Here is a 25159-nt window from a genome sequence, read left to right on the forward strand (position 1 = left end):
CACTAGATGTCAGTCAATGCAACGTTGTGCCTTAGTGGAAAACACTAGTAATCACTTTTCAAATTGGAGTTTCTCTCTTCTGTTGGAGTGCTTTATGGTGGCCCATCTGTTTGTTTTATTTGACAGTAATTAAATCTCTGTTGTTATTAGATCTGAATCTTTAACAGTTTGTATATTTGTTTTGTTCAAGGTTCTTTGTTTATTTGGGCATGTGATCGGGCTGCCATGGGGATGGTGATGAAATATTGATGCATTGTTGGCATGCTTATCAGGTTCATTTCCATATATGTATTTCAGTGATGTGATGTGCTTTGTAGGTGGCAGTCATGCGCACGATCTGGCCTGGCTGTTTATACACATGCCAAACAATGAGGAGCCCTTTGAGGCATGACGGTGGAAAGATCAGTGTGGCTCCCAAGAGGGGTATATTTCTGTCTGACTTGAGCCTCTATTAAAAGTTCAACCATGAAGGATATTGTTGCAGATAGAGCTCCACCTTTCAGTTTTGTCCCATTTAAAACAAAGTTTTAGACAATTTGAAACTGACTATTTATACACTAGCGTTCAAAAGTTTGGGGTCGATAAGAAGTCACTTAAGCTGCATTTATTTGATTATAAATACAGTAAAAACAGCAAAATTGTGAAATATATAAATAACGTTATATATTTCATTCCTGTGATAGCAAAGCTGACATTTCAGCATCATTACTCCAGTCTTCAATGTCACATGATCCTTCAGAAAGCATTCTAATATGATGATTTGATGCTCAAGAAACATTTCTTATTATTATCAGTGTTGAAAACAGTTTCGCTGCTTAATTTTTTTGTGCAAACCATGATTCTTTGATGAATAGGAAGTTCAAAAGAACCTCATTTATTGGAAATAGATTTTTTGGTAACATTATAAATGCCTTTACTGCCATTTTTAATGCTTCCTTGCTGAATGAAAGTATTAATTTTTTTCAAAAACCCCTAAAATTTTGATTTTGTTCAAATAATAGCTTATTTTGGCCAAGAACCACATATTTAGACAGGAAGACTGACAGACAGGAAAAGCAACCAATTACAATTTTTTTAAAATGTATTTATTTTATTGTTTTTGTGATTATTGTGGTGGAGTTTATCTATTAAATAGATTATACCACAATAATAAGCTAGCATGGAGAAAAAAAAAGGTTCAAATTTCCCTCCTAAAGTAATAAATAGTGATAATTTCACAACATTTTTTTTTCAAAGAATTGATGTTAACCGTACAAAATTTGGCTTATCTAGTGATTATTTCTTTCTCAAAAGTGCTCGCTGTACCAACCTGATATCGTTAAAGTTGCATTACAGCCATTCAGATTATAACCTGCTATTTCAGCCAGCGTTTCCCAATTTTGTGTTCAGTCAGTGCATATAAGAGAATTAGTGGGCCATCCGTGAGTGTGGCATCCAAGACTAAAGCATGGCATCCCACATACTGTAGAACAAGGGATTTGTGTAGGATTGCATTATTGGTTGCATTTTGGTATCCATTTCAACACTTTCATAGGCTAGCACACTGAGGCATCATTCAAATCTCCTGACAAGCCATTTACAAAAGAGCCACTTAAACTAAAGGCAACAGCTATCATGGCCACGGGAAAGACTGATTACAACAACATTTAGCTTGTTTTGCACTCGGTCCAGTCGGTGTTACCATATAAAGTTACGCTTAAAGAAAGGACCAGATTCCTTAAAGCAGAGGAAACTCATAAATGTGATGCAGCTTTGACATTTTCAATGGGAGATTCAATCAAACCAGAATTCAGAGGAGACAGCAGAAACATTTCGTTGTCTGCCGTCTCTCCCTGCCTGGAGCGAATCTCACGCACCTGCTGGTTTTATCTGGCAACTGCCCATGTTCAGCGGCCCTTCCCAGAAACCCACAGAGTAAATATTATGCCGATAACTTTTCTTTCCACTGGCTGTGTTGATATCTCTCTGTACGCCCAAGTTGTGGAGTCAGCATCCCAGACCGGAGTTCCTCAGCCAGGACACTTTATTAGGAATCAGCTGTCATTCTGACAGGCCTCTCTTGTGGATAATCCTCATCTGACCTGATTGTGGAAGCCACAAAACTGTTTATTTTTGTTTCCATCAAAATGTAGCTATTAATTCATGAAGGTGTACAAATACAGTTACGCTTTCTTGGCAGATGCTTCTGGCTTTTGCCTCAGCTAGTGGAAAAATACACAAATGAAGTACCAAGATGACTGTGAAGTAGCGCTGTCTGTATAACATCCAAAAAAACATCCACTGCGCTCTTTAAAGATCTGAGGTTGAGATTTCTTTTATGCTGTTGCCATTGAGTTCAAACGTGTTGAGACAGCTAGGTTGAATATGGAGCAGTAGCTTCGCCTTCTATCATCTATCTAGAATAACGTCGCACATGAGTGCAAGTGTTGAGGGCCTTCTGGAAGCTTTGATCTGTCAACAATGAGGAACTTGGGTTTGCTTTATTATAATTTTTTTAAGAATGAGGTTTTTGTCACCAGAAAAAAACAAAAAAACAACCTTGTCTTATTTATTTATTTCTGTCAGCACTACTATCATCACAGATCATTGACAGTTAGCATACAGTTGGGAAATGTATTACAGATATAATTTATGTTTTTTATGACAGTAATTTAATCTAACAACATAAATCAAGACAAATGACAGTCTGATTCGAAGAGAGTCAGCTGATGCGAGCTTGACTAACGTGACCTGCCAGAACTAATACTACTCTTCATTCATCCATCCATCCATCCATTTGCTTATTACTTCATTAATTTATTTAGCTTTATCTTTTTTAATACTTTTCTTATCTTCTTGTGTATTATATATGTATTCCATTATTTATTGATCTTTAATTTATCTTATTCTTTTATTATCATTCCTGTGTATGTATGTATTTGCTTATTTATTTATTTATTATTTTTTGATTCTTTTGCTATTTTATATTTTTAAGATAATGTAAGTGAAACTAAAAGTTAATTAGAGCAGTATGACAAGCAATTTTAATTTCATGTTGATTGTAATAATTGTAATAATCTTGACAGCCAATATACCATTAGAAATCTTTAAAGGATTCATGACATGGATTTTTTTTATTATTTTAAAATGTTTCTTGAGGTTCACTTAATGTTAATAAAGCTTTTTTTTTTTTTTTTTTTTTTCTCGCACAAAAACAAATATATATGCAGAAAAAAATATTTTCAACCCCCACTCTGACACTCTGTCTGAAATTCGTTTTTAAGGGGCGGCTCCTGTTACGGCTTGCAAGTAAACGGCCACTGTTATGATTAGCTAACATCAGTGCATAGGAAATCAATGTCCCCTCGCTACTGCATGCAAGTAAGTGTTTTGAAAACATTCTCCATATAAAACGTCATATACAGACAGAGCATTATGAATTGTTTACTTACGCTTTACGGTACAGCTGCTGTCAGATCAGCTACAGTTGGATGCTTCCTCTTTCAGCAAAAGTTTCTTTGCGAACTCTCCATTACACTTTTCCTTGTTTACAAAACAATCTGCAGTCAAATGCTCTGAACAAACATGTCCTCCAACGTGACGTAATCCTTTGACGCCATTAAAAATAAACTATACACTTGGTATCCTTCCAAAGTCTGTACAGAGTCGCAAATGAGCTGTTTAAACAGGCCATGTCAAAGTGAATGTTCTTTCACTCTTCCATTTGTCCTGTTGTCTATGGAAGCTTGTTTCTGCCATGAAATAAAAAATAAAAAAAGGTAATTGCGACTTCTTATTTCACAATTCTGACTTTTTTTCTCGCCGTTGCGAGTTCATATCTCATAATTCTGACTTTTTTTCTCAGAATTGCGATATAAAGTCAGAATTGCATGATATAGTCAGAATTGCTGAGTTATAAAGTCATAATTGTGAGTTATAAAGTCAGAATTGTGTGATATTAAGTCAGAATTGCATTATATAAGGTCAGAATTGCGTGATACAGTCAGAATTGCATATTATAAAGTCAGAATTGCTTGATATAAAGTCATAATTGTGTGATATTAAGTCAGAATTGCATTATATAAGGTCAGAATTGCATGATATAAACTCATAATTGCAAGTTATGAAGTCAGAATTGCCTGATATAAAGTCAGAATTGCGAGGTATAAACTTGCAATTGCGTATTATAATGTCCAATTGTGAGGGAAAAAAAGACTGACGTTTTTTCTCAGAATTGTGAGTTTATTGAGAGATATAAACTCTCAATTCTGAGAAAAATGTCAGAATTGCGAGTTTATATCTTGCAATTCTGACTTTATAAGATGCAATTGTGAGTTTATATCTCAAATTCTGAGAAAAAAGTCAGAATTGTGAGATGCAAACTTGCAATTGCGAGAATAAAAGTCAAAATTGTGAGATAAAAAAAAGTCGCAATTACCTTTTTTAAATTTTTTTATTTAGTGGTGGAAACAAGCTTCCATAGTTGTCAGCAGACTCAAGCGCGTGGAGTATGTCAAAAATTGAACGCGCATCTGTATACTGTATGCAGTGTATAGTTAGTGATTATAATCTATTTGCTTTTGACGTGACGCTCGCATCTGGTGTTGACAGGTGTCAGCCATTAAGTGACTGAACGATAGTGGGCGGAGCCTATGGTGCGATGAAGTATAACTATTCGCTGATGTCTTGCTCTGGAGGCAGTCATATGCAAATGTATTTGCCCATATGACGCCACAGACCCCACAATATCCAAACGAGCTGTTTTTGGAGCATGATTAAATAACTGCTCTGTTTATGATGAGGAGGATGAGGAGGTTTTAATGGTACAATATGTCAATAAATAGGAAAATTGTTGTGACCCCTTTTGAAAATGGGTTTGCATCCAAATTATTATTGTAATTGGTATAGTGATATTATTTTTCAAAATTTGGATATGTAGTTTAAGAATTGTTTATTTTAAACTAATAATAGTGGGCCTAATAATCCTATTACTGCAAACTTTCTAAAGTGTCCCTTCAAATGAGAGATAGAAAGAGAGAGAAGGAGAGAGAGAGAGCATGTGGAATGTGCATTCTTTGGCGAGTGGTGAGGAGGGTCTGTTCTCTCCTCCACTTTTGCATACATTTATTCTGAGAGCTGTCAGACATTCATCTTTGGCTCCAGTATAGAGATGATGAGAGACTTGGCAGTGGCAAGTTTGGCTCTGAATATTGAGCTAAATCTGGCAAAGTACTCAGTTCTGCATGACAATGATGTTTGATCTGTTTTCAATAACACATCTTCTCATACATAAAGCTAAAATATGTTGGAGAAGTGACAATCTAAAGGGCAATCTTGGCCAGTAATTAATAAAGGAATAAAGTCTAGATTTGTTATCACTCAAAATAGTAGCAGTAGGTGTAGTTACAAAAACCTGTCCTTGTTCTTGCTATCTTGAAATAATTATCTTATAATTGATTTGACTGATCTACACTAGTTGTAGCTGTTTTAAATGTTTGTTTAAAGTTTGTTAAAGAGTTTTATTTCATTTTATTTCAGTGCTTTATCAATCAGAGAGTATTTGTGAGCCATTTCCATGCAAAACCATTAAAGATACCATTAAATGTTTATATAGACCAATTAAAGTGATTGAAATTATGATATATGATGTTATAATAGCTGATTTAGTTTTTAACTCTGGCTCATTGTGCTGTAAAATAAGGTCAGCGAAGTGCATAGTACACTTATAACCACCCATTTCCTCCAATTAAACCAAACCTGTGCCAAAACTGGAGTAAGCTGTCATTGACTGAAGGATTACTAAACACAAGCATTGAAATATTTAAAGCAGTTAATTGTTAATCATTTATACTGTGGCCAAAAACAAAAAATTCAATGGAATATTATTGTGTGCCGGCCTGTTTAACACTCTGTCCTGAAGTGAGTCATTTTATTGGTATCATTTTATATATATTAACATTTTATGTAGATAATAACATGAATCATCTGTGTGGTTCTATGTGGAAAACAAATCACACCATTAGAGAGTTGGTCGATCACTCAAACTCCTTCTCAGGAAGTTACACCTATAGTAAAAAGAGCACCTTTGTACATCATTAGATTGCAAGAGCACGAACTGTACCTCGTTTATAAGCTCAAGCTTTGGGTCAACATATGAGATCATTTTTAATGTAGCGACACAACCTGAGCAGAAGGTCTTAAAAACCGTGACAGAGTAGAAAACATGAAAACTTTCCTGTGGTGAGGGGCGTTGGAGTGAGGGATAGGGGTAGTTTATGTATAAATAGCTGCAGAATTGCAGGCGCTGGTTGAATTGCGGTCTTTGTGTGGTTTCTAGTATGGTTAGTGTGTGCCAGTCTGGGAGGGGGCACAGAATGTGTTTATCTTGCCCATTCGTATCCTGTTCATGTGTTTATGTGCTCGCTCACACACAGACAAGGAGCGAGAGGCATATAACACATGCTAACAGTAACTGTATGCTGTTCTCTAGTGCCTTAAGAGAGATGGAGTTTGTGAACAGAGGGTGGAATTATTTTCAGACTGAAATGGAGTCTATTTTCAGTCTGAAGACTCTGGTTGTTCCATGCAGCAATGGAACAGATGCTTCCATTCATTCATTTTCATAATTCAAAGAATTATGCATTTTTTCCTTTAGTATAGCTAGTATTGCTTTAGTATAGCTAAACTGTGAGTGCCTTACATTTTTTTATGAATTACGTTCACCATAGGTATTTTAGTTACACTACATTTATATTCATGTACATTAGATTCATGTACACATGTGACATGAGTTATCTGCTTTATTGGTACTTGCAAAGCAACTACCTAGAAAGGAAATTTGTATTGCACAAAATTCATATAGATCTCAATTATCTTTCTGAAAGCATCAGCATTTATTAAAGGGATAGTTCACCCAAAAATGTATTTATTCACTCTCAAGCCATCCTAGGTGATAATGACATTCTTCTCTCAGACGAATACATTTGGAGTTATATTAAATAATGTCCAGGGTAATCCATGCTTTTTAATGGGAGTGGATGGTGGCCCAAAATTTGAAGTCCAAATAATTGCACCCATCCATTATAAAAGAAGTCCACACGACTCCAGGGGGTTAAAAAAGGCCTTCTGAAGCGAAGCAATGCGTTTGCATAAGAAAAATATCCATATTTAAAACTTTATAAACTGTAATCTCTAGTTTCCGCTAACTGCGTTCACGAGAGAGTGGTGTCCCAGCTTATGACGTAGGACGCAGGCGCAGTGTGAGCTCCGGTGACGAACAAAGAAGTGCAGAGGAGAGAGCAAAACAAAATACCAGTCACGAATTAAAAGTACAAAACTAGGATTTGTAAAAAAAAAAAATGTCGGAGGATTTCGATATAAGCCATAAGGAGACTGAGTTTTTTGCCCAGCCATATTTGTTTGAACTGGAATACGGACCAGGAACTCCGGGAGAAGGAGAAGGCTGCAGGAGCAGTATTTTTTGTGTGTGTGTAAATATTTTGTTGTTATAGGTGTGGGCTAGCTGTATTCACTCTATACGTTTGTTTTACAGTCAGGTTGGTGGAATACTGAGTTGTGCTAGTTTTAGATGTTAAACTGCATGTAGAGATTAAAAAAAAATAATTAAAAAAAAACTTTACAACAGTTACATGAGCGATTACTTAAACACTTCATATAGCAATCACATTACAGTATTTGTTGAATATATACCTCATTTGGCTGAAACAACAGCGCAGGCGTAGGCACAGCTGACGATTTCAGAAGTCGTCTTGTACTTCCACTCTTCTCTGCCTTGTAATCCTCGGAGCGAAAATGTTGACTGCACAGCACGCGTTTATAAAATAAATTTCCACGGGTGTGTTTACATCTCAGCGAATAGCGAGCAGCCATAACTTCAATCGCTCCAGATCCTTTACAGGGAATTTGTGAAATGGCGCATCTCCCTTTGATGTCGGCGTACGTAATCACAAGACTTTAGTTTTGTTGAAGCAACCTGGATATTCACAAGAAATCAGCATTTTAACTCTAATAAAAGTTTAGCTCAAACAATTCGTGTGGATTTCCTTTGCTGTACACAACTTGGTTCTCGTGAGACTAGCATATTCTCACCGGAGCTCACGCTGCGTGGGACGCCACTCTCTCGTGAACGCACGTATGACAGTTAGCGGAAGCTAGAGATTACAGGTTATAAAGTTTTAGATATGGATATTTTTCTTACACAAACGCATCGCTTTGCTTCAGAAGACCTTTATTAGCCCCCCGGAGCCGTGTGGACTTCTTTTATAATGGATGGGTGCATTTTTTCTGTCTTTAGAATTTGGGCCACCATCCACTGCCATTATAAAGCATGGATTAGCCTGGACATTATTTAACAGAACTCTGATTGTGTTCATCTGAAAGAAGAATGTCATATACACCAAGGATGGCTTGAGGGTGAGTAAATCATGGGATAATTTTCATTTTTGGGTGAACTATCCCTTTAAATATAAGTTAATGAGGAAAGCAAAACATTAGAGATTGACTGCTGTGCCTTGATTATAACTGATTATTTTTGATTTGTGTCCAATAACTAATATACATACATTTTTTTTTTTTCTATTTTTAACGCAATAATAGCTAAAAAATATTAAAATAAACGTACATAGTTATGTAATTGTCATACAATATATTAAAGTACTTTTATTATTATTTAAATTATTAATTTAATTATATTTAATCTCTTTTTTATTATTTCATTATTTTAATTTTAATAATGTAAGTGGACCTAAGAGCTAAGTGTATTAACATGTTATTACTCACTTATTTATTTATGTTTTTATTTTTTATTTTTTGGCACCATGTTTTAAAGAACCCTTGTGGTGAAAATCAAGTTTTTAATGTTATTTAATGTCTATGTGGTGTTTTTAATATGCTTTAAGGCAAACCATGTGCAAATTCATAAGTCAACACCATTACTGAATATTTTCTCTTTAAAACTGCAGTGATTTAAAGACAATTTCAAAATCGCTGGTGTTTGTGACGTCACAAAGTACCTTGTAACCAATCATGTCAACGTGCCGGCGGGCTTTAGCATATCATTAACCAGTCTCAACAGAAGGTTATCCCAGTATATTTTTCTGTTGATATAAAAAATCGGTAGATTTTGCAATATAGTGGGTGTATGATGTATATTACTATGTTATGATGAACTTTCTCTACTGACGTTTTTAGAAGGCAACTATCTGACTCAGATGATGAACAGAAACATGGTTTGTAACATTAGCAACACATTATTAGCAGCTGTTTGATAATGTAGTCAAGGAAAAGGTTAATATTAATTACCGTCATGTGTCCATTGTAAGAAGCGATACCATATACCGATAAAGTTGACCGAGCAGATCTCTGAGCTCGTGCTACTGAGAGGAGGCGGGGCTAATTTGAAATTCATAGAACCGTGTATACTAAATGAGGCAAGGGTGTAGAGTTACATTCAGGCTATTTTAAGGCATGAAGAAATTTTATCCACAGGAAATTTTTTTTAAATATGTCACTTTGGTGACCAAAGATGAGTTTTAAGAGATAAAATTATTGACTACAGGCCAGGGGGACTTAGAAATATGCCAGGAAATTCAGGCCAGGTGGTAAGTGCACATATTACAGCATAAAGAAAGGTCTTTGTATTTGAATTACAGTTAAGGTGTTTCCTTTACAACCTATTTTAATGTGTGAAATGTCCTTTTTAGCATGAATGGCTGTTTCACAAGGTGAAGCCCCACTGTGCTTAGAGCAAATAGGGGGTTGGGGATCGAGTTTACCAACAAGACACCTTTTTTTTTTTTTTACCTCTACAGCCAATTTAGTCACTTCTGGGACTTTTTATTGAATATTGTAGAATTTATTATAAATGATTTATCCATGCACATAATTATTTTTATTATTTTATTCATGCGCCATTGTAATCTTTAATCAAATAACTTTCCCTCCTACTTGCAGTGACATCTCTTCTCTGATGACGTGTTTACTGGCGCAAGGGAGGGGCAACCTGTCACTCACATGACATAACAGCAACAGCAAACCACAATGATCCAATCAATTCTTCATGGACAAAAATCAAGTCCCGTCCTACATTTTTTTTTTCTTATTTGAGAAGCCATTTCACTTGGGTATATGTCACAAAAAGGAAGAAAGGCTTACTACTTTAAGTTAATAGTCTATAAGACCAAACTTTTCTTTCTTTCTGCCACTCTTCCTTTCTCTTTTCCCAACCAACAAACTCCTCCTGAGCAAACTTGGCACCTGAATGGGGCTTCACAGCAGCAGGCTTGTTCTTTTTGCTCTGGGTGGTTCTCTTAGCCACGCTGTTTTTCTTTTTCCCCTCCCACGGCCCCCTGCTCTCCAGCTTTCTCCACTCGCTCAGTTCACAGGCATTCCTCTGGTATTTATATTTCCCTCCTGAACTGAGCAGCACTTGCACAGACCTTGAATTCAGCTCAGCCACAAGGCCTGCCCCCTCTGTCCTAGCTTCTCATTGGCTCACCTCTAGCCATGTGACTCAAACAGGGGGTGGGGCTGACAGCTGGCTCTCCTCCCAGGTTCTAGAGCTCTACGGACTCACATCTCACACGTGTTTGGTTGTTGTTGGACAGACGGACAGTTGTGTGACTGTTTTAGGTTTTTTTTTCTCAGGGAGAGGGGGTGCTGGTTGTTTTATATTGTGTGATCATGTACAGGGAGCTGCCGCGCACTGAGAGCAGTGAATGCCTGGGCAACATGACCCCAGAGACACAGGATATTTACCTGAGGATGGACCACCTCAGACGACGCTCCGGGTACAGGCTAGGCAGGATCATTGCCCGCCAGCAGCTGCTTAAGAGGAAAGCGGCAGGTATGACCAGGTGGAACAACATGGCATAAGTTATATACGATTTTATGTTCTTGGACTTTCTAACACAATGTATATTTACATTGTGTTTGAGAACTTTTTGAAAGCATAAAGACATATCCAGTCTTTGTTGTGATAGTATACCCTTTACTTTGTCACAATTTGTTTCAGTTAATTGGGAACGGTCTCAAACTATGTGTCAGATAGTGTCAGGCCTCAGATTTCCCATGCATATTTCTGTGACTGATTCATCTCTAGTTAGACATTCAGAAACTAATGAACTCAGTTACACGTAACCAACCCTAGCTTGACCTTCGAACCTTCATTTGACTCTTAACCTTATGTAGTTAATTTCTTCATAGCATTTTATTTATATTGCATTATATTGAGGCAGAAAAAAAAGTATATTTAGTGAGGACTCTCTTATTTGTCACCATCACACCTCCAGCTGTTGTTTTCAGCTGAAGACAATGGTGAGCCTTACATCTTAGCTCCTCCCCTTTGCTTTGTGTTCATTGATGAGAGTTTACCTGAGGGGGTCTGCAGACATTACAGGGTGATTAAGACCTTGACAGACCATTCACTCTTTTGAAGAGCTGCCCTCACTTAACATATTCTTAAAGATAACACCTTTTTCTTCCTTTATACCTGTAATTGTACATTTCATCTAAGTGAAAAACTGTATGAGACTTAATGGCGTTATGTTTGAAGCATCAGCTGATATGTCTCACCTAAAGTTCCTCAGGAGAGATAGAAATATTGACAAATGGGATAATTGTCAACATATAGTAAAAGTTTCAAAAGCTTTCAAAATTGTGGTTTTGTAATAATCTGATGAGAAATATTTGAGTTCATACTAAAATTTTAGACATTTTAGTCTTTGGTATCTTGGCTAATCTGAGCACAGTTTGAGAGATTTCTTTTGAAAGTCTAGGGGAGAGTTTTTTTTTTTTTGCAGGAAACAAAATTAAGATTCAGAACAATTCCACAAAATCTCAGTTCCCTCTCCTTTTGATCTCATTACCTTCTAGGATAAATAATTGAGATATTAAAGAAATTTCAGTTGTAAATTTAGATTTCATATTGAAATCTCTGGAATTTTGATGGCAGATTTTGATATTTTGGCTAATCTGAGCACAATTTGACACTGTTTTGAGATTTCCTTTGAAACACTAAAGGAGACAAATTGTTGGAACAAATTGTTAGGAGCAGAATCCTTCAGCCAAAGTCTCAGTTCACTCTCTTTTTAACCTCATTGCTTTCAAGGAGAAACAATTGAAATATATTAAAGCAATCACATTTGTGAGTTTAGAGTTATTGAATTTGATTCCATACATAGGTCAGATCATTTGCTTTCAGAAGAATTTGATCATATGAGTTCATATTGAAATATCACTTTTGATGGCAGACTTTGGTGTTTTGGCTCATCTGACCACAACTTTTTTGAAATCTCTTTTGAAACTCTAGAGGAGACGTGAGATTACCAGAGTCCTTTTTTGTAGTAAACAAGTTTTAGAATGCTTCAGCAGAATCATCAGTTCACTTTCTTTTTAATGTCATTTAATTCCAAGAGAAATAAATGAGACGTTGCGTCAGTTACGCTTTTTTCGTAATTTGAATAGGGAAGGCATAGGACGTAGCGTAAGTGTTTTGAACTGCGAGAGTCTTACACTTTGTAAGTTGAATACAGAAGGCAGTCTGGCGGAAGCTAGATATTTGACTTTATAACTTGTTAAATATGGATATTTTTCTTACACGCATGCATCGCTTCGCTTCAGAAGGCCTTTATTAACCCCCGGAGCCGTGTGGAGTATGTTTATAATGGATGGATGCACTTTCTTGAGCTTCATACTCATTGGTCCCGTTCACTGCCATTATAAAGGTCGGATGCGTCAGGATATTTATTAATATAACTCTTGTGTTAATCAGAAAGATTAAAGAGGTCTCATTTGTGATTTGTCTTTCCCATTTTTATGTCACTCATGTGGACAATCTTTAACTGACCTCAGAGTTGTTTCCTAGAATGTTTCTTGAGAGTTCTTAGGTTACCTGACGCAGAATGTTGTTTTTGGAGGGAGACGTTCTCAGAAATGCGGGTATAGGCCAACGTCTCACGTTCAGATCTTGATGGGCTGTGATAAGGTGCACGGCAGGGCGTGTTGGGTCTTGTCCTCTTGAATTTGTGGTGTCTAGTTTGTCATCAGGGGTATCTAGTTTAGGTGGAACACAAGACAGACAACTACTGTTATTTAATGCCTTCCTTATTTGTTGTGTTAAGGTGGCGTCATATCCTGATGGATCTGCTGTAGGTTTGTGAGGGCTGCATGTTTGTGGAAAAGGAATAGGACAAATCCTTTCCAAACAGGAAGTCCATTCACAAGTTTTTATGGACATTTAACCTATATATAGTATATTATAGAAAGTTCTTGTTTATGTCAGTCACGTACAACCAATAAAAAAATCTGAAGTATTGTTTGTTTACACAGTAAAGGTTTTTCCTCCTGAAGGATGTTTCCTGTATGTTGGCATAGTGCTGGAGAGTGTGAGTTCAGCCTCTAAGGGGGGTTGGAGGCAAAAAGCTCAAAACACATAAATTCCACCTACTCTGTTTTGATGACACTGAGGGGCCAAACTAAGAAAGAGACAAATACCCAGAGTCTATTTATTTATTTTGTGTATATCATCTCTGTCGTGCGCAAACCTTGTATCTCCAAAAAAAAAGAAAACACTGTATTGTTAAAGTTGATATTGTGGCTTTTTATATGGTCAAATAATTGCATGTATCATTATATTATTAACATTTGACCAAAAATAAGCTCTTGTTGGTTGCTTTTTGACCAGCAAATTTGAGAATGAACTTCTCCGCTCCTATATATACATATACAGTATATATATATTGAAAACAATTGGGATAGGACTCGGGAAGAAATCATGTTCATGGATGCAATTATTAACGTTACTGTAGTATGAAGCAGAGCAGGACCGAGTGTTGTGGGAGCTGAACGAGGCCGCTGGAGCGATTGCACAACACACGCCGCAAGCAGCGGAACTTATATTATGCCACAGTCGCCGGCGCCACTTCCGCTTTTTTGGTCAAGCATATGAGGTAACACAGCTCTGTTTATCATATTAGATATATTTGAGTGTGTTGAAAATTATGTTATAAAGTTACTCTGTGCGTTCACTCTGTGGCTGCTGTGAAACACTTGTTTGAGACACACTGCAGTAAGATAGATCGATTTTAGAATATCATATTAAATGCTGGATGGTTTCTGTTGATAAATGGCATGCAATTAATTTTAAAACGTATGATGGAGAAAATGCTGTATTATTGTTACTAAAAATAAAGCTGCATCTGATTATGCTATGTTAGCTACTTCACAAAATAGAGTTTTTCTCTGAGGCATGGTAAAGCACGGTACTCGCAAAAAATCAAGAAAATTAGATTTAAACAATAAGACTAAACATGTTGAGCTATCATCATAAATGTTCAATATATTGCCAGGTATGAGACTATAAGAGCATTTCAGACTATAAGACTATAAGAGTGCATTCCTCCAACATTTTTTAAAGGCTAATATATATATATATATATATATATATATATTTAAATTGAGACCTGAGAAATTACTCTGTGTGTGATTATGTAAGTTCTGTTGTGGCAAACATAGACAGGAAGTAGAGCTCTAGTTTCTCCCACTCAGATATAGCATTCCAGCCTAGAAGACAACATTAGTATCCTTTATGTTGTTTCTTATCTTTAAGACTCTATCAGAATTGGCCGGAGTCTCCACAAAATGTTGTTTTTTTTCCTTTTGGTGTTTGAGGTAGCTCTGAAATGAAGCTCTAGATATTTTAGTGATGTTTATAGTAATGGAGCTGCTTTGATTTCTGTGGTGCTTTAGGTTCTTTCCTCTTAATAGATGCCCATCTGGACACCAGACACTCTACACATCTGTTACAGCTGCACACACAATGTTCAAAAATTCCCATCCGAACACATAAACACCCATTCATACATGGAGACATACACGTTTTGTCAAAGCATAAAATCAATGAGCTATTCATATCTCTGGAAAAAATGTTAAATGATAGTTTCTGATATTTCTCCCCAGGTTGAGCTAGCAGATATTTCCAAAATAGTTTCATCTGTATGTAATTCGATTGACTAGATGCCAGAAAATAAAATTTGGAAAAATGTTTGATTTGCCAATAGCTAATGAGAATGCCAAGGGCTGCTGACAGCAATAAAAATCCATCTCATGACATTGAAACAGACCAGGAACTTAGCTGAGTCATTTTAATCACGTTGGCGGTATAAAAATTGACCACCTGTTGCTCATTAAATTTAAATATCTGGTCTCAAGCCATCAAACTGGGCATGAGGGAGGTACTAAGAAACAATGTGTCATCTAAGATAGAGTAAAACTCAACAGAGGTGTACTGTAACCAAGCCTAATTAGTTGTCATACTTAATTTATTGTATCCAGTGCAGAGGTCAGGACTCAGGACAAGGGCTGTGTCGTACCCGACCTCTCCCACACAGCTCTTAACAACTCACTAACGCCGCCTTCCCTGTAAAGATCATTACCACACTGTTGTATTGCTGTCACCTCCCATCCTCTCTGAGAGTAATGGTTTGAAAACAGCGCTCAGCCATTGGATCTTTGTGTCAGGGGTCGCAAGGCTCTAGAGCGGGTGACAATTTTTAATATGGTGTTTACGGGTGACGCTCAGTTTTTTTTTTTATTCTGACCACAACAAATTATTCTGACTGTTTTAATTTATTGATGGAAATTTGATTTAATGGATATTTGTGTAAGTTAGCCATGTTCTATCTATCTGTGTATCTATCTATGTATGTATCTATCTATCTATCTATCTATCACTCTTCTGGTGCATCCATCCATCCATCCGTTGCTCATTTGATCCATCTATCACTCTTTCCATCATCCATCCATCCATCCATCCATCCATCCATCCATCCATCACTCTTTCCATCATCCATCGCTCTTTCGATCCATCGCTCCATCCATCCATCCATCCATCGCTCTTTCGATCTATCTATTGCTTTTTCAATCCATCCATCGCTCTTTCCATCCATCCATCCATCCATCCATCATCACTCTTTCGATCCATCCATCACTTTTTTTAATCCATCCATCGCTCTTTCCATCCATCCATCCATCCATCCATCCATCCATCCATCCATCCATCCATCCATCCATCACTCTTCTGATCCATCCATCGCTCTTTCCATCCATCCATCCATCCATCCATCCATCATCACTCTTTCGATCCATCCATCACTTTTTTTAATCCATCCATCGCTCTTTCCATCCATCCATCCATCCATCCATCCATCCATCCATCCATCCATCCATCTATCACTCTTCTGGTCCATCCATCACTCTTTCCATCCATCCATCCATCCATCCATCCATCCATCCATCTATCACTTTTTTTAATCCATCCATCGCTCTTTCCATCCATCCATCCATCCATCCATCTATCCATCTATCCATCCATCCATTCATCACTCTTCTGATTCATCCATTGCTCTTTCCATCCATCCATCCATCCATCCATCCATCCATCATCCATCTGTTGCTCTTTTGATCCATCTATCACTCTTTCCAACCATCGCTCTTTCGATCCATCTATTGCTTTATCGATCCATCCTTCGCTCTTTCCATCCATCCATCCATCCATCTGTCCGTCCGTCCGTCCGTCCATCACTCTTTTGATCCATCCATCGCTCTTTCAATCCATTGCTCTTTCCATCCATCCATCCATCCTTTCTTCCTTCCTTCCTTCCTTCCATCCATCCATCCATCCATCCATCCATCCCTCTTTCGATCCATCCATTGCTCTTTCGTAAAAACACAATTTACCGATAGACTTCTAACATTTATGGGCACCTAGATATTATTTTTGTTATTTGCTGTTATTTGCTCTTTCCATCCATCCATCCATCCGTCCATTGCTCTTTTGATCCATCCATTGCTCTTTCAATCCGTCGTTTTCCATCCATCCTTTCTTCCTTCTACGTTCTTAGCTGTGAGGGTGAGCAGGTCATTTGGGAGAGCTTCCACTAGAGCTGCATGATGGGAATGTTTTGAGAAACATGATGGTGGACCTCTGTGTTCCCATTTTGTGCTTTTGAAAGTATAAGTGGAGGAGAGGCCCGAGCCACTCGAGCCAAAAACAGCAAAAGCACTTCACCTTTTCTCTCGCTCCTTCACTTGATAGATATCCCATTCTTTGAAAGCGTAGTGCCACTCAGGATGGCCAAATGCTGGCATGCTTAAGTGGTAGATATCGAATTCATTGAAATGGTCTTCTCCGAAGAGCTCAATTGCAATGCTGCCCATCAGGCCTAAAACTCCCTCTGATTAATTATTTTTTGTAGGGAGGTGAAGCATAGTTCTGAAATCAGCAGTGGCTTGTCTGTTGCTCAAGAGGATCTGTTGCAAACATTTGATCTGGAACATCATCAGATTGTAATATCCTGAGAGTTCAAAACTAAGAGGGGCCTTAGACTCTGAAGAAACCACAAGAAAATGAGTGTTGATTTCCAGTCAGAGTGCTCATTAGTCAAGGGGACAAATGATTTCCAGAGAACTTAATAAAAAGCTCATAAGGCTCCCCAGGTTTTGTTCTTAGATGTGGCTTTGGTCCAGTGTGGATGGAGTCTGGTGGGTTTTCCCTCAGAATTTAGTAGAGTTCCTCAGATGTGTTAGAGTTCCCCAGATTTAGAGACATTCATGGATGGTAGAAGAGGCATGGCGAAAATGTGTGTACTGAGGATGGATAAATGTTTCCAGTGGCAAACTATCAGCGGCTGTGATGGTAAACCCATTTATTTTAAAAGTGAATGAGACCAATCCTATCCATTACTTAAGAAGTTCCCAGCAGTCTATGTAACTCTTTGTGAGATCACTCAGAATTGAAATAATGTATAGTTAATTGTAAATATAGATATATAGTTTATTAATTTTAAATATTTGTAAAATCATCATCATTATTATTATCAAATATTGTAAATATACATAAATATAATGTATTAATATTATATAATCTGTTTATGCATTTGGCAGAAAAGCAAGAGTATAGTCTACCTGTATACGTATAGTCTACATGTATATATGTATAGCCGCCTACCTATGTATATACCTACAATGAATCACATATTTTAACTTTATAAATTGTATGCCATGTGTATTTAATACATAATGGATGCTTATGTGTTGCTGTTGTTACACCCATCTGCACAGCTGGTAAGGGTTATCTGTGTCACATGAGGGTAAATCATTGACAGTCTTCACTAATGTGTGCCAGAGTCTGAATGCAGTGGCCATGGATGACGTGACATATTAACAGACCTGTGGGTCGTGACTTTCTCTGCATTTCTAAATATAACCCTGGCGCTGACAAAGCCAGAGAGAGATTAATAAATCTCCAATGACGGAGAATTATTTCAGTGTCTGTTCAAGGATAGAATGAAGAATGTATTTAAAGGTAATTGAGTTATTTTCTTTTTCAGTGAATAGTGCTTTGTTGGCTTTTTCAAATATTCTGCTGGCATGTTTTAATATATGATGGTAATTAAGTTTGACTGCAAGAAGTAATGGAATCACTGTCTTTATTCTTATTGGTAGAGAAAATGTTCTTTTAAACATTTTAAGACTTTTTCCCTCAGCTTAGACAGTGTATTTAGATGAAGAGAGACCCCTGCTGATGCAAATGTGAATTTGCAGTCAAATGCATCACAGGCCTCAATGCATTTTCATTTTATAACCATTTGACCTCAAAATAATCCATACAGAACTAGAATGCTTATATGGGTAGTGTTTTTTTTTTTAATAATATATGTAATATATAATAATACCATGTGCAAAAGGAATACCGTGTGAACCTGATAGCACAATAATATTTTTTGAAATACCTGGAAGTTCCATATGAACACCATTTTACTTGAATATGCTATTCATTTCCATCTGATGCCATCATTGTACCATTGTACCATTTTTTTTATTTATTTTTTTGTAAGTAACATTATTCTTCAATATATAGACACGTTTCTTTTAAACCTGTTATGGAGCAAGAGCAAGACGTATGCTGATAATTGCAACATCCTACAGCTGTGAGACATTGGCACGGAAAACCAAATTGCAGAGCGTCGTGAGAGTGTTTATATCACAGAGCAGCGTGAATTACAGGATACACTCTGTGTTCGTGACATGGAAAATAGTTGTGAAACAGTATTGATTTTAGGTGTAAAGATTTGACATGTCATTATAAAAGTGTCCGAGGTGTTTTTCACACACTGAACATATATGTTACTGGCTGTCATTGTGCTTTGTGTATGCTCAAAACATTCACACATGACGACTAAATAGAGGAAGTGACTGAGAAACAGATAAATAATTAGTCCACTTATTTTTGATAAATTGTTATGACAAAACTCCATAAAAAGCAGCACCATCTTTTACTTATTTCGTTCCAAACCTGTATGACTTTCTGTCTTCCATAGAACATAATACAAACCCGATTCCAAAAAAGTTGGGACACTGTACAAATTGTGAATAAAAAAGGAATGCAATGATGTGGAAGTTTCAAATTTCAATATTTTATTCAGAATACAACATAGATGACATATCAAATGTTTAAACTGAGAAAATGTATCATTTTAAGGGAAAAATAAGTTGATTTTAAATTTCATGGCATCAACACATCTCAAAAAAGTTGGGACAAGGCCATGTTTACCACTGTGTGGCATCCCCTCTTCTTTTTATAACAGTCTGCAAATGTCTGGGGACTGAGGAGACAAGTTGCTCAAGTTTAGGAATAGGAATATTGTCCCATTCTTGTCTAATACAGGCTTCTAGTTGCTCAACTGTCTTAGGTCTTCTTTGTCACATCTTTCTCTTTATGATGCGCCAAATGTTTTCTATGGGTGAAAGATCTGGACTGCAGGCTGGCCATTTCAGTACCCGGATCCTTCTTCTACGCAGCCATGATGTTGTAATTGATGCAGTATGTGGTCTGGCATTGTCATGTTGGAAAATGCAAGGTCTTCCCTGAAAGAGACGACGTCTGGATGGGAGCATATGTTGTTCTAGAACTTGGATATACCTTTCAGCATTGATGGTGCCTTTCCAGATGTGTAAGCTGCCCATGCCACACGCACTCATGCAACCCCATACCATCAGAGATGCAGGCTTCTGAACTGAGCGCTGATAACAACTTGGGTTGTCCGTGTCCTCTTTAGTCCGGATGACATGGCATCCCAGTTTTCCAAAAAGAACTTCAAATTTTGATTCGTCTGACCGCAGAACAGTTTTCCACTTTGCCACAATCCATTTTAAATGAGCCTTGGCCCAGAGAAAACGGCTGCGCTTCTGGATCATGTTTAGATACGGCTTCTTTTTTGACCTATAGAGTTTTAGCCGGCAACGGCGAATGGCACGGTGGATTGTGTTCACCGACAATGTTTTCTGGAAGTATTCCTGAGCCCATGTTGTGATTTCCATTACAGTAGCATTCCTGTATGTGATGCAGTGCCATCTAAGGGCCCGAAGATCACGGGCATCCAGTATGGTTTTCCGGCCTTGACCCTTACGCACAGAGATTATTCCAGATTCTCTGAATCTTTGGATGATATTATGCACTGTAGATGATGATAACTTCAAACTCTTTGCAATTTTTCTCTGAGAAACTCCTTTCTGATATTGCTCCACTATTTTTCGCTGCAGCATTGGGGGAATTGGTGATCCTCTGCCCATCTTGACTTCTGAGAGACACTGCCACTCTGAGAGGCTCTTTTTATACCCAATCATGTTGCCAATTGACCTAATAAGTTGCAAATTGGTCCTCCAGCTGTTTCTTATATGTACATTTAACTTTTCCGGCCTCTTATTGCTACCTGTCCCAACTTTTTTGGAATGCGTAGCTCTCATGAAATCCAAAATGAGCCAATATTTGGCATGACATTTCAAAATGTCTCACTTTCAACATTTGATATGTTATCTATATTCTATTGTGAATAAAATATAAGTTTATGAGATTTGTAAATTATTGCATTCCTTTTTTATTCACAATTTGTACAGTGTCCCAACTTTTTTGGAATCAGGTTTGTAGACAAAATTGTAAAAACTTACAACAAATGGAGACTAGAGCTGTCAAGCTTCAAAAAGGGCAAAAAGGCACCATAAAAGATGTTATAGGATAGCTTTGGGTTAGAAAAATAATGAAATTTATGCAGATATTTACTGAACATATTGACATCTGCCCTAATTCTGTGTCTTGTTCATAAGAGTTCAAGATAAAGTAGTAATGGATCTAAACCGAATCAAATGATTCATTGATAAGATCATACTCAAAAAAAAAAAAAAAATTCGGTTCTCCTTGTGCCTGAATGGTCAAATGCACAAATAGTTGTCAAAATGCCCATCGTGTGGAGTATCTCACATAAATACAGTTGGTTATGGCTTAAGTGGACGTAAACATTTGGGTGAAAACAGGATATGTGTCAGTATATTACATTCATGGATTCGGTCTTAAAGGGACCGTAGCCTAATTAAATATTTGTCTGTCATTAATGTTAATAAAACAACAAAAGATGTTAAATGAATGTATATATATCGTGAAATAAAATTTCTCATATCATGGTCATATTGCCCACTCGTCCCGTATTCCACCATGAGAAATCTGGTCACCCTAGGTTGTGTTTACATTGGTTCACAGTGTTATGTTATATGTTCTGTAATATTAGTTTAGCACTTTTTAAAAAGCAGGTTAAAAAAGACTTGATTTATTATTATTATTATTATTATTATTATTATTATGACTTTGGTAATTATGCCCTTTGAAGGTTATTGGACGCTGTGAAATTTGTGCTTTAAGTTTGTGACAAGCACATAAAAATTAGTACTTTTTTCATTGCAGTAATAATAAAGATGTCCTACATTCATTAGTCTCACTGTGTAGTACTTGTAAAACTGCAACATCACCAAAAAAGAAAAGAAATTAATAAATGTATAGGCATCGGTATACCAGAAAAAAATATCGGTACTCGTACTCGGTCCTTAAAAAATGGTATCGGTGCATCCCTAGTAAAAAGAAAGTGGAACGTGTTTGGAACGACATGAGGGTGAGTAAATGCTGACCTGATTTTCATTTCGTTTGAACTATTATTTTTCAAGAGTGAATTGTTTTGATATTGTCTGATAGATGTATATTTTTCTCCTTCTTTATCTGGACTTGTTCATCTTTCTTGTGATGGGTCAAGTGTCACGATTTGTTTGTCTTAACATGGTTTTCGAGGTTCTCCCAACAGATCTTCCTGTAAGTCTTTGAGTGTTCGGTAGCAGAACTCACTGAGTGGTTTACGGCAACAAACTTTGATGAAGAAATTCTGCTGAAAGTCACGTTAATGTTGTTAATTCTCTGGAAATATACAAGATGATAATAAAACATCGGAGCTCCTGAGATGGCTGTCAAAACACTTTAGCATGTGGGAAAATGGCCTGGAAGTGTTTATCTGGCGCACAGAGAATGTCTGCTAGATGTATTTTTCAGGGAGCTCATCTGATTAATTTTTTTTTTGCCTTGTTTAGGGGATCTGGTGTCTTGAGGTATTCTTGTGGTTCAGGTTGAGCTGCCTTTCCTTGTATAGCTGCTTACTTGAGAGGTTTTAATGGAAGACATGTGTGGCGGATGGACATATTGACCCCTGAGGTCAGAAAGCGAACACCTGCTCTATATCTCTGAATTATAGTTTCTTAACACTTTTGGCTACAGCTTAAAATGTTTTGGTCAGTGCTTCCCTTTAACTTTTCAATATATTTTGACTGTCAAGAAACAGTAACTGAGCTTTTGATGAAATAGAAAGGCTGCAAAATACTTTCTGCACTTTTCCTGTCACCTCACTTTGGTTAAAGACCCGCAACCAGTTTACAAAGTGTCACACTTTACATTCCCCAGATGTTTGGTAACATTCAGAGCATTGAATATTACTTTCTAATCCTTTTGGGGAGCTTAGAGTCGCTGCTCTGTGGTTAGGCAAGTTGATAAAGTACGAATGTCTCGGTTTTACTTGGAACTGGAGGAGTGTCGGTTTTTGCCGTAAAGTCCTGGCGTGCTTCATTGCAGTAGCTTTTTAGCATGGTTCACAGCAGCCACAAAGTCAGAAATGTACTATCAATTTACAGCTATGGGGCCCGTGAATTTAAGACATGCGATGCAGAGACGTCAAGAGCTTATTTGGTGTACGGCTACACTATAATCCTCCCATATATTTCCCTTTTTTCCCTTTTGTGGAGGAACATTCTGTTGTGTATCATATTTTACACAAATGTGCAGTGTGACAAACAACCCAAAGTGATTTTCCGTGGTCAAAGAGATCCAAATATTTACTGGACGAGGCTTTTCCACCATGCGCAGGACTCCTGAAAAAAACACATAATTTTAAGCTGTCATTCTTTGTTAGGATTCAAACAATGTCGGCTGCATTTAGATTCACACTGATGTCAGTATTCACAATATCATTATGAATAATGGACACAATGTAAAAATATCATTAAACATTGATAGCTCTTTGATAGCCTTCATCTATTTTGTGTGTAGTTTTAATCTTAATGGGATTTTGCCATAATTTACACACCATTATGCCATTTCAAATCTGTATTACTTTCCTTTCCTTTTTTTTTTTTTTTTTTTTGCTGTAGAACAAAAACTGAGTTATTTTATAGTATCACCCAGTTCTTTCCATAAAAGTCACAGTGACCACATATTTTAGCCTCCAAAAATGAAATATTTGTTTGCTTGTTTTTATTTGTTTGTTTGTTTATTTGAGACCAGATATTTGAATCATTTGAGCTCTGATTCATAAATGAATCGGTCAGCCTGATTTGTTCACTGATTCGGTTCTTGAGTTCTATTCACTCACTCAGTGATCTGCTTTCAAATTCTTTTTATGTGTTTAGAATGACATAGGAGTAATTAAATAATGACAACATTTTAATTTTTTGGGTGAACTGTTCCTAAGTGGACCCACAGAACACCAAAATGTATGCTAGGTACATTGAACCGATTCACTATAGTATAAGATAGCATATCTCTATGGAGCGTGACCTCAAATAAGGCTTACCCTGATTGAGGTTTGTGTATGAAAGCGGACAATCAGTGGGTGTCCTTGAATGGACCAGGCGAGTGTGTTACCACAGCTGCGCCAGTCTTGTTTGAATTCATTTCAGGACAAAAACACACAGTGACTTATGACCCAGTGAGCTTTATCAGCAGTCAACAAGTGTTTTTCACTCTCAAAATCAATAAGCTTTCACTGTGTGCCTTTGAAAGTAGACCTGCACTCCTGTTTTTTTTTTTTTTTTTTTTTTCAAGGAAAGTCCAGATTTTGCCGAGTTAGACTTGGTCAACATATTTTGTTGATCCTGGAACAAAATTCCTGTCTGAAAATTTGATCATATCCCTACCCCTAAACCTAACCCTACCCATAAGTTATCCCTAAAATCAGAGGGAAATAATAGATGAATAACACTGATGTAGAAGCACCTAACCCTGGTTGTAAGCCTAAACTTGACATAAACTGTCAGCTTGTCCCTCAAATCTGATTGGTTGATTGGATTGTTGATCCAGGATCAACAAAGATGTGCACCTGGTGAAATTGGGCTTTGCGAAAGGGTTTAGCCAACAAATACTTAGAATATCAGAATCAGAAATGGCTCTTTTTTTGGCTTATAGTATGAGTTGGACGTACTGCATCACATCATGCCATGGAGGAAAGTCATAAAAATAACATAGGTACACTAACTGTCTGCGACTTTACGTGTATTTGTTTTATTAACAATAATTTGGTGCTACACGTACCTACTGTTTTTCGTCATAAAATGAAACTGGTTTAAAACTCATGACATGGTCGGGAAATGAGTATTAGCAGCGTGTCCTCCCCCCCCAAAAAACCCAGCTGACCTAATCTGTGTTGTTTTTGCCAACCTTGAAGTCATCAGTTCTTCCAAATGTTTTGTCAGAAAGAAGAATTTATTACACATTATCTGGAGGGCTGCTTTTGTGCGTACTTCCCAGCGATTGTAATTTCCTTTGGCCCACGGCCCAGCTGTGATTGTCTACCAGCAAAACTCCTGCCACCGAGGAGTGGACATGTGATTTTGTGAGATTACTGAGTGGCACCTCTCTTTAATTCAACTCCTGACTATTGTATGTAGGATGTCACCCATTAGGGGTTCCAGAAACACCAGTGCTTGTTAATTAAAACCTAGGCAGTGAGATAATAGAGGA

General features: G+C 37.1%; 1 protein-coding gene across 6 annotated transcripts in view; it reads left to right on the plus strand.

The window, feature by feature from the left end:
- stard13b (StAR-related lipid transfer (START) domain containing 13b) overlaps positions 1-25159 on the plus strand; it is a 99164-nt gene that overhangs the window by 51374 nt on the left and 22631 nt on the right. Inside the window, exon 1 of one of the 6 annotated variants that reach the window (XM_051862226.1) lies at positions 10574-10843. The exons of 4 other annotated variants lie outside the window; for them this stretch is intronic. In XM_051862226.1, coding sequence (XP_051718186.1) covers positions 10681-10843 — 163 coding nt within the window. In that variant the 5' untranslated portion in view covers positions 10574-10680. Of the gene's footprint in view, positions 1-10573; positions 10844-18274; positions 18362-25159 lie in introns of those variants that run through there. One more of the 6 variants, XM_051862229.1, reaches the window with a different exon arrangement.

The sequence above is a fragment of the Ctenopharyngodon idella genome, chromosome 15, assembly GCF_019924925.1.
Source record: "Ctenopharyngodon idella isolate HZGC_01 chromosome 15, HZGC01, whole genome shotgun sequence".
NCBI classification, from domain to species: domain Eukaryota; kingdom Metazoa; phylum Chordata; class Actinopteri; order Cypriniformes; family Xenocyprididae; genus Ctenopharyngodon; species Ctenopharyngodon idella.